General features: G+C 43.8%; 1 protein-coding gene across 1 annotated transcript in view; it reads right to left on the bottom strand.

Moving 5' to 3' along the window:
* Positions 1 to 11,055, bottom strand: part of CSUI_002569 (uncharacterized protein) — a 16,837-nt gene extending 5,782 nt beyond the window's left edge. The window contains exons 1-5 of the mRNA XM_068062769.1: positions 10,716 to 11,055; positions 9,527 to 9,610; positions 8,688 to 8,770; positions 5,381 to 8,098; positions 1 to 1,825 (exon numbers count right to left, since the gene is read on the bottom strand). The exon at positions 1 to 1,825 is cut by the window's left edge and continues 5,782 nt beyond it. Of these exons, the coding sequence (XP_067925249.1) occupies positions 1 to 1,237 (1,237 nt within the window). The 5' untranslated portion in view covers positions 1,238 to 1,825; positions 5,381 to 8,098; positions 8,688 to 8,770; positions 9,527 to 9,610; positions 10,716 to 11,055. The remainder of the gene's footprint in view (positions 1,826 to 5,380; positions 8,099 to 8,687; positions 8,771 to 9,526; positions 9,611 to 10,715) is intronic.
* Positions 11,056 to 11,168: the final 113 nt, after the last annotated feature.

Here is an 11,168-nt window from a genome sequence, read left to right as displayed (position 1 = left end):
GAGAGAGCGAAGAATTGGTCGGCGGGGGTGGAGGAGAAGGAGGAGAATGGCGAATGAGAAGAGAGAGAGTAGCCATATGAAAATGAACGAGGAAGACAGAAAGAAAAGCAACAAGAAAAGAAAGAAGACGGAGAAAGAAACAAGGAAGAGGCGCAGATTGAGGATGGGAAAGAAGATGATGTGGATGACCAGGAGAAGATGAAGATGACGAAGAAGATATCATTCTTTGAGAAGCCCTCTCATCTGCTGCAAGGCGAGATGATTCAAGCACACTATCTTCTGATGGACTCTTTACACGGCCGCATCCATCTCGATGCTCACCAACACCATCATCATCAAGAGTGGGGCTTCGATTCATCGAGCTGTTCTCTGGCGTACCGATGCTATGACGCGGATCTGCATAGGAAGGCAAGGGAGGGCCATCATCCAGTGGACTTGAAGCCGTCCTATTGCCTTGGTATAGAGAGGAATTTGGAGATGAAGAAAAGTGTAAGAAACGTGAAGGATGGAGAGAACAATGACTGGCGAGAAGAACAGGAGAAAAAGAAGAAGAAGTCTCTTTATGAAGTCTCTCGTCAATAGATTCGTGAGTTTGATCAATGGTAGGGAAGAAGGTGCACGATGGAGGAGAAGATGAAAAAGAGCGTGCGGGTGATGAGCCAAGAGATAAGTTTGATACGCTAGACGTAGAGATACTATCTTGTTTCTGACAAGGAGACGCGACATCTTTGCCTGGTTCTTTTTTCTTATCTTTGGAGAAAGATTCGCCTCGATAATCTCTCCATCTTGAGATCGAAGTGAAACGTCTGAGGAGAGAAGAATGAGAAGATGTCTTCGCTAAAGAGGAAGAAGAGAAAGACGATAAGAACGATGGAGGACCCTGTGAAATACATAACGATCTACCGTCAGAACGGAGAAAATCAAGCGAATCCCTTTGGTGTGCCGCAGTAGTAGAAGGAAGAAGACAAGAAAAGGAAGAAAGACAGGAAGAGAAAGATGAAGAAGAAGAGGATGGAGAATAAGGTGACGATGAAAGGTGTCGTGTTCTTCGGCGATTTCCTCTTAGAATGAAGATGGAGTGGATAGAAATATTCAAATCTATCATCTCAGCAATATTTACGTTGTCTTCTTCTTCTTCTTCATTCTCTTCGATCTCTTCTTCTTCAAAGAAGTCATGTGTAGACGAAGGAGAGAGAGACGGAATGAAGAAGAGCCTCGAGATTTGAGGAGGAGACATCTCGAAGGGTATAGAAGCTTCTTTTAAGCTGGGAGAGGAACAGTCTTATCCATTGACAAGATTAAGACATTGAAAAAGAGAAAAAGATATCCCTAAAGAAATAGAGACATACACATCACCCTCAACTCCTTCTAAGCGCATTGGCGTATGTACGCTTGAAGAAGCTTCGCGTAAAAGAGAAATGATAGATAGGATTTTCCTGTCCTTCTGTCTTCTTTTGACAGCTGCCATGCAGAGCGAAGATCGCCTCTTTCCTTGAATCAACTTTCTTCCCCCTTGTCTCCTTAGTGGGACGTTCTCATCTACTGTTCACGGCATGAGAGGAGATGCAGCTCTAGAGAGAAGGGTAAGACGGACGAAAGAAGATAGGCACAGTTTCATGAGGCTGACCATATTGGCACATTAAAATAACTTCATTTCCTTCCTTCCTCATATCAACCAACAATAATGAATGTTCGTCATGCCTCCGTCACAGGGAAAGAAGGGAGAAACTCCATCGACGGGAAACCACGACAGAAAAACACCAAGTTTCTTTTTACGAGTCTCCCTCTTCTTCTTTTTCGACTTTCTCCCTTGGTAGAATTATCATTATCATCTTCTTCGTGACATCTGTTTCGAAGGAAGAGAAAATGCGTGTGTCTATGGCTGATGGTGTGCGTACGTGTGCGTGCTGCATGCGGTGGGTCATTCAAAAAAGCGAACGAGACGGCTGAAGAAAGGGAGAAGAAGATGATAGAGGACAGAGAAAAAGAAACGACGAAGAGCTTGGATATAGAGGATTGGTATTACTGCTTTTCTGAGACGCTTTCTCATATCGTCGCTCGAAACTCTTCATGCTTAGACTCCGAAGATAGCACATTCAGTCTATTCAATGGCTGGGTGATCTAGATCGTGGTAATAGAGTATGGAGAAGTTCCTTAGAAAAGAGATAGATCTAAGTACGAGGGAAACATGTTGGGTTGATCAGCATCTATATCTTGTCAGCATCATCGTGTCTGTATCCTTCGCTCTCTCTCCTCTTCCTTGTAGATTTGCTTGTTTTCAGGGAAGCATCTACTAGAAAAAACAAGATCAATGCATATGGACTCTATCTATCTATGTATACATGTCCATTCCTCACCCAGTATAGCAGCATGTGTTCAAGCGAAGACAGTCAGCTCAACGTCGGCAAGACAACCGTTGATGTATTTTTATCTACGTATCTATATCTCCTGATTCACATATATGCATGAATTTCTGTCTCAGCTCCTCCATTATGAAGTTTGTCTATCTATCTCGATGATCATAGCCGAGTCTTATTGAAACTAACTACAGCTTCCGAATGAAGTGGTCGACCATACAAAGTCCAGCTGGAACGCAGCCTATATTTCATTTAGATCTACGTGCCTGCTTATTGTCAACGTTCTCTCCTTGTACGCGAATATATATATATATATATATTGATATACATACATACGTCCTTCTCTTCTTGCATGTAAGTATATAGTTATATATATATATATATAGGCGAGTGATCTTTCCCTGTGTAGCTTCTACCATCATTCTTTCACAGCACTCTTCTCAAAGAATCGTACAGTCTGTGGACACGCAGACATTCCGATCTGTCTATGTTCTGACTGCGATGTACATATGTACATACACACCATCTCTTTCATGTTTCCTCTTGCTCCTTGCCTAGGTATGTATTCTCCCGAGTATTCTTTCACCTGATCGTCCCTATCTATCTGTCGATGTATAGACATCTCGACGGCAACTTCGAGTCTCTTTCGTTTCTTAGGTAACGAAAGAGATACATACCCTTACAACTTAGTCTAGGTCGAGACAACCGTGTATTCCCGTGTGGTGTAGATGAAGAAAGAAAGAAGAGAAACGAAGAGAGGTTCTCAAGACATGAGAGAGATTGAAAAGGTTTTCAAGGAGAAAAAGAAAAAGAACTGGGGAATTCGTCAACTCTCAAAGAAAGATCAGAGAGACACCCGCGCAACAACAAGGACAGCACTTAGCCGTAATCAGGAGCGGAGACAGTCTGATCATCAGCATTATTGTGATCTTCGGATGTACCACGCTAGCTTGCTAGCTAACTAGCCATCTAGCTAGCTGTGTCTCAGATAGTAAAGAAGAGGTACATCACTCATTCACTCACTTCCCCCCTCACTCCGCGTTGTAAGGAAAAAGAAAGAGAACTTCTCTTTCACTCTTTCTCCTTGTCCTTTCTTTCTATGGTTGTAGATAGAAATGTTATCTACATCACAAGACGGCGAGTGGTGTATGATAGACAATGAATGACGTTCGATCGATTCAGAAAGAGAAAAAGAGAAAGAAAGGAAGTAAAAACGAGAAGAGAGGTCTACATAGAAACCGGGATGGCTCCCCTAATCAGATAGGAACGCTTTGCCAAGCGAATCGAAAGGTAGAGATACAATAGAAAGAGAGCGAGGCATGTATCTGTCCGTGCATTAGCAGCGCTCCCTTAGCATGAGTTCTGCTGAATTCATTTCGCCTACTCTGAGCTCCTACTCCCCTGGAACCCCATGCATCACAATAAGACTTGAAAAGTAGCCAATCAATCGCTCAAGCTATCATCAGTCTATTCATTCATATGTATAAATAGATATATAGATGTAGATATAGATGACACCTTCTCAGTCAGACAGAACACGGAAGACGCTGAGAACTCCCATGCTTTTGCTTTCTCTCATCGTCATGTTCATAGGAGGAGAGATCAAACAAGACACGAGGGAAGTCTTCTGGCAGTGCGTTACCCCACATCAGCCTTCTCCTTTGATAAGGTGGCATTCTTCGATCATAGAGAACCCCCTCTAGACATATACATAGATAGATGATACGTATACAGATGAATCACTACACATATACATGGTAGATAGGTACACACATGTATACATGGATAGACAGATGTGCAGATGGATACGCAGATCGATGCAAATATCATACATAGGGCCTGTCTTGGTTTGCTTATAATAAGAACCTGCTTCTTTTTGAAACGCACTCTTTTCCTCCTCTTCTTCGACGTGATGGGAATCACTTCATAGAAAGTAGAGAAAAGAAAGAAAGAGAGAAGCTCATACAAAAAGAGAGAGAGAGAAAGAAACAAACAAGAGTGTATCTCCCTAAAGACAAATAGAGGGATCTCGTGTAAATCCGGGAAAGTCTGCGACTCTCCAGGCAATTCAAATGAGCTCGGACTAAAATGGTGTATGTACAGAGGATGTTCGAACATGATGCATGCATGTATGTATGTACAAAAATGTACGATCTTCTTCTCTCCCTTCTTAGATCTTTCCTGTCTTTCCCTCTCCAAACGCCTGCCTGTCCATATACATAGGCATATCTATCCCAGGGTATTCAAGAGAAATTACATGAAGATAACAAGCAACCTCATTTCTTGCCATATGGTTCTCTCCTTCTTTGACGATGAAAGCAAGAACTTCTGAAAGAGGGAAGCAATTCTTCCCCACACGGCATCTCTCTCTACTATCTACGTATCTATGTAGATGTCTACAGATCATACGTTTGAACCAGGTGTACATACAATATAGCCAGGAGGGAAGGGAAGGCAGGGGAGATCAAGATGTTTTCTCGAAGGGAGAATGAAACTCTCTGAGGAATCTCTTCTCAGCCAGAGTTCATCGGCTTGACTTTCTTTGCATTTCTAAGAGCATCGGAAGAACCGTCGCTTTTTCTCTCCCCTCCTCTATTCAGAAGAAGAAGAAAACACATGAAGCTTGTCTTCTTATCGAACAGATGTAGTCATGAGAAAGCCAGAGAGGTGAGTATCTATGAAAGACCATCGAAACAACAAAAGAAAGAAGGAAAGAGTCCCTTTCACTCTCTCTCTCTATCTTGATCTTCTATCCTAATGAAAAAACGAAAGAAGAGACATATCAAACAATCTTCTGCCGAAGGGTTGAAGAGAAAAGAAGAATACCAAGAAGAAAGAGAGATCTTCTCCTCCCTCTTCTTGTTGTTCTTCTTCTTCTGCCCCCCTTGTTGTCTCCCCGTAGAACCCCCCCGTCCACTCATCATCATCGAAGCAGAAAAGACTCCAAGAAAAGTCCTTTTCTGCGAAGAAGGAAGAAGAAAAAGAATTACGCGGAAAAGAAAGAATGAAAGAAAAAAGATACAGGCGAAGTAGGCAGAACTTCTCTCTCTCTCGTCTTTTATTCTCCTTTTATGACTTCCCCTACATCTTGAGAGCGATAGAAACATCCCTGCCCAGGAGAGACATTTCATCTCTTTCTCCTCTTGAACTTTTTCTTACAAGATTTCTCTTCATATTCTCTTCATCTTCTTTCTATGCAGTTCCCTGCATCCCCTTCCACCAGGACCTCTTTCCTTTTCTCGCTGTTCATCTCCTCCTTCTACTTTTCGCTGCAGACTTCTTACGCTCTTCACCCTTGCCGATCTTCTCCTTCTTCTCCTCATCTCCCCGAGTTTCTTGCCTTCCTTCAGGCAGCTCTCCTTTACGCGAATCTCCGTATCATGGTCGTCTGCAAGCGTCTCTTCATGAGATTCTAAGCAGGCATGACGGTCGCTACTACAAGAATCGTTGGAGAGAGAAACAGGGATTAAAGGAGATTCTCGCTGTTTCTTCTCTTCGCCAGTATCTCGATGCGGAAGGAGAACATTTTCAGCATTCTCCTCACGTCTTTCTCTATCTGAATGATCTGCTGACGGCGTGTCTTGGTTCTTTTTATCCTCTTCCTTCTTCTCTATCCCTCTTCTACCACCTCTAGTCATCATTCGAGGTCTAGCATTGAGTAGTTGAACAGTCGCAGGACTACAGTGACTACTTGAGCTTGTCGAAGGACATCGTCTTTTCACTATTTCTCTCCCTCTTTCTTCCTCTTTTTCTTCTCCCTCTGTCGGTCCTTTCTTGAAGCTCTCTTCTGTTGTTTCACAAGAAGAGAGTCTATCTGAAGAGACTTTCTTCTCCTTGTCGTCCGACATTCCTTTCTTCTCTTTCTTTTCTTCTGCGATCGACGTGTGGCCCTTACTACTGGTAGAAGCAGTAGGTCGACGACTAGAGTGTTCATCCGTGGAAACAGTAGTACAAGCTAGACTTATACACGACTTTTTTGAAAGAGAAGAAGAAGGAGAAGGATGACGATAGATCTTGGCTCCTTCTGATTGGGCGGCTTCACTCTCATCTTGCCTTCTCGAGAGTGTTTGAATAGGAGACGAAGAGACAGACGTGGTAGTAGTCGTCGTCGTGGTCGTCGACGCGCTACTGCAGGATTCCTCTTCTTCATCTTCTTGGTTCTGTTTCTTCGACTCGGAGTCCCTTTGTAACGAAGATGGGAATGTACAGCTTTTCTCTCTTCTTGAAGATAATGTAGATGAGGTCGGTTCAGCAGCTTTACTTGCGTACTTCTCAAGACTTTTTTGAGTAGTAGGGGAAGAAGAGAGATGTTCGACCGCCAGAATCTCTCTCTCTCTCACAGCTGATAAATCAGAAGTTGATAGAGACCCAGACATCTCTCTGCCTTTCTCTATTTGTATCTCGTTGTCCTTGATTCTCCTCCTCTCATATTCTTGTAGTATTATTGGCTGTCCGAGAAGGGATGAAGAAGATAAAGAAGCCGATAAGAACTTCTCATCCTTCTCTTCAGAAGTGTTGGTCTTCCTTGTCTCTTCCGTACTCCTCTCAGAAACTGGAAGCTCAAAGCCCTTCTGGTGATCTCCGGCTGGATGTGTGTGACTCTCGTTAAGACTAGATTCCTCCTTCCTATCTCTCATGTCATCCCCCGCTGTCCCTTGTGTGCTCTCCCTCTCTTGATCACCTTGAAGAACCTTTTCGACTTTCATATCTGCTTGTTGTTCCTCTACTTCACCCTTTCGACGTGGTTCTTCTTCTGCTAGCTTATGATGGATTTCCAGACTATTCGTCTCCTGACAGCTACTACTATCCCTACACCTAGATGATACATGATCATCGTCACCCTTGCCATCTGTAGGGGGACAAAGTGACGGTCTTCTTTGACAAGAATGACTACACCCTCGTTCCTCATCTTGCTCGTCTTGGGCTCGACAGTCCTCCGTAGAATCTGCCCTTGTCCTACAACTACTGCTTATAGGAGCCCTAGGTAGACTCTTCATCCTACTCCCCGTAGTAGCAGTAGTAGAGAGACTACAACACCGAGCAGTAGTCGCAGTCGTACTAGGAGGGGGAGGAGCCCCGGTACCAATAGTAGGAGCAGGAAGTACACAACAACAACTACTACTACTGCTACTATACTTAACCATGGTTATAGAAGTAGTAAGAGAAGTAGTGCTCGTATGAGTGACACTCTTGTTATAGTCTTGCTTATCTTGACTGGTGTTCGGGGGAGGTAAGGATGAGATATGCGTACAACCTGTAGACGTAACGTTAGGATGATGAGTCTGATGATGTGCTGGGTTTTGAGTAGAGGGGGGCTGACGAAGACTATTATCTTCTGTCTTCTTTCCTCCTTCACGTAAGGAGATAGAAGAAGGATCAGAGGCTGATTGAGTCGTTAGAGATGGAAAAGAAGCTACCTTTTCTTCATTTGAGACAAGTTTCTCCCACTGACTTTCTCCTTCTTCATCTTTGTTTTCTTCAGTCTTCTGGTGATCTTGGGGAGATACAGAGTTGTTAGTCATATTGTCCGAGACATGCGGAAGAGGATGAGAAGACGGAGATCTCTCTAGAGGGACTTGTACAGGTTCACGAGAAGAGGAGGAGGAGGAAGAAGAAAGATCTCGATGATTAGTATCGCATGACGTCTCAGAACAGTCACGTCCATTGCCTACGGCCATCCCTTCTGCTACCTCTGCTGTTGCTTCCTCTTCATAGTCTGAGTCATCTGATTCAACAGATATCTGAAAGGAAAAGACCGTGCAATAAGAGGAAGAACTTCAAAGACTTTGAGATCTCCTTTCTGTTCGGTGCTGTCGAGAGCTGTAGCCGCGACTACTAGGAATGCTATGACTGTCCTTACTACTGCTGTCGCCTACCTTATTAGGGTGGATTTCTTTATCTTCTTTCTCCTCTTCAAAACCTTTCTCTGGAGTAAAAGGTGAGGGTATCGCTTTTTCTCTATCATGTAGAAGACATGAGAACTAGAGACAAAAGAGACAAGATGAACCTACAGCTGGGAGACATAGACATTCGTGTCTATGGTTGGTTCAGTATCTACCAGTCCCCACGACATGCATGTCTCCAAAACACTAAAGCTAGCCATCACCATGTATTCGTCCCATAGAGTGTACAGCTAGCTAGATATGAACTTGGAGTATCCACAATTCTTTTCTTCAACAGGTCGCTATGAGACACAGCAAGGGACGAGAAACAACACAGATCTGAAAGAAGACCTTTCCATGACTGTCTACTCTTTGTCGGTGAAACAAAAGCGTCAAGCCAGTAAGAAAGAAAGGCAGACAGAAGGAAGAATGAATAGATTGCTCTCACCTCGTCGTCAGCTGTCGGTGCGCCATCGCGTCGTTCTTCTTCGGCTGTCGGGGGTCTTCTCAAGATAAGCTCCCGTAGTCTTCCTGTGTATAAAAAGAGTGGTTGCTCCCTCAGACAGGAAAGCTATGTATGTACATATATGTATGTAAGTCATGTTCCAGTGGCAATGACTGACATTTACGTACGTACACCGAAGTCATCTAGTAGTATGTCTACCAAGCGAAATCCATACATCATCATGACGGACTGAGTCTGTTGTTGAATCGCATCATCTAGAAGCAGGCGAACGAGACAAGACAGAGAGACACAACAAGAAAATGAAAGTTTGAAACAGGCAGAAGTGAAAGCCTAGTAATCAGTACATTCATGAAGTCGTTAACAGTCAGGTGATAACACCATGGCGACGCGTGTCCTTTTAGTCCTTCAGTATTCACGATCACTACTACCGCTGCTACAACGACAACGGTGGCTCCTTAGTACTCTTCCTATCAATTATTTGCCGCCGTATAGAAAACATATACACAGACATTTTGCTGAGAGACCCTCCATATACAACTGCAGACATACACATACATATACAGATGTCTCTGCTGATAGCTGGTATGCCCTAGTACACCTGGCTGGACATCTGTACTGTTGGAAAAAGGCACACATGTGCCATACGTTCATGACACCTAGCGCATGCTCCACTAGAATTATTCTTGTCGTTCCTAACAATAGAGTTTCTCCATAGTGTGTATGTACACCACGAAATATCTCGGTAGCATAGCATGAAGTCGTTTAGTCATGAGGAGGATACACGTAAACCCACAGGATACGGGGTGTAGGTATGCTGTCACCTTTGAATCTCATGAAGTGTTGCCATCCTGGAGAGAGATCGATCCCTAGTTGATAGATAAACTGCTCTTCGCTTAGGAACCCGGCTGTAGGTACACCACAGACGAATACACATATGTTTCCCCAAGGTTGAGCTAGAGAGATTCTGATGAAATCATTTCTAAAACCCCACGTGAGATAGAAACAGAGGAGTTGAAAGGAGTCTCACGAACGAATACGCTCTCTCCTGCTTAGTTCTATCTATTCGTATACATATACCTAGGACGTCTCAATCTGGACTACTGTGTTTACCTAGTTTCGAGTTGGCTGTCTGGAGGCTTTGCAAACCAAAGAACTTTGTAAACCCAGAGAAGAGCCGTAACAGGACGACACATACACCGAAGCTCGCTCGGGGACAAGGCTATGGAGAGAACGAAGTGACCATCCTCGCGAAATACAAGCTACTATGTACTGCTTAACGCAGATTATCTTCTTTCTGTTCGAAGCGACAGAAGAAGAGCTAGGTATTTTATCATCAAAGAGAACAAAGATCTCTACTGAGCTAGCCATGTCTCTTCAACGTCCTCATCATTATCATCCGCTGCTGAAGTTCCTTATTCTCCTTCCCTCCCCCTCCCTCTCTCTCTCTCTGTCTACTGGGACGCGAGACAGAGAGAAGTGATGAGAAGCCTCTTATGTCCCTTGTCTCCTCAGAGATGAAAGATAACGGAGACAAGCAAAGCTGAGTTTCACCATCGTTTTGCTTAGGCGAGGAGGCAAAGAAAGAAAGAAAGTATCAGCCCTAGAGGAGACACAGCCATACTTATCGAGGTGGTGTAGCAGCAAGAACTGTGTATGTCTTTGGCTGTAAAATGTCTACACATGTAGTCTGTATACAACGACAGGGGAACTATTTCCACCTACTATATGATCGACTGCATATTTAAGTAGATATCGCGCCCGATATCAAAAAGCTCCCTCTTCTTCTGCTCCTCGCATCTTCACTCTCTCTCCAATCTTTCCTATCTTCCGTCATATCCTATTTCCTTCCCATTCCAAATGTATGGACGGTAAAAATGGATTGATCTCCATACTGCATGCAATAGGAATCCCTTCGTGGTCCTCGGTATACTTGTATCAACTTTCGTCTAGCCATGGGAGACTCAGTTGCTTTCCGTCGATTGCTCCTACCCTTCCCCTCCCGTAACTTACTGGATGAATGATGGCGTGCCATCTCTTCAGCGGCTTTCCGTACTCCACTGGACAGTAAGACATGTCTATACACATACCGATCATCTTGGTACCTAGGCGAGTAGTGAACCTCTCCATATTGCGTGGTTTTCTTTGGATAGAAACGTAGATCTCCCCTTAAGAATGTACACGAGAGAAATTTCTTCTGCAGATCTGAGTTGACAGGTATGAAGAGTGGTTTATAGTTGTCTGCAGTCTTCTTCTCTTTCGCTAGTTCCTTCAATTCCATCTCATATAGATGTTTCAAGAGATCAGAAGAAGACTGTGTGCTATTGTCTCCTGTTGGCACTCTCTTTCTCTTCTTTGTACAAGAGAGAGAAGAAAGAAAAGCTTCTTCTTTTTTTTCATGAGGAAGAAGAGAAGAGTACAGACATCCAATCCCTTGTTTAAGACCCGTGTTGTGGCGGTGATAAG

This window comes from Cystoisospora suis, assembly GCF_002600585.1.
Source record: "Cystoisospora suis strain Wien I chromosome Unknown contig_1076, whole genome shotgun sequence".
Lineage (NCBI taxonomy): Eukaryota > Apicomplexa > Conoidasida > Eucoccidiorida > Sarcocystidae > Cystoisospora > Cystoisospora suis.
Note: the sequence above shows the minus strand (reverse complement) of the source record. Positions and strands in the feature narration are given on the sequence as shown.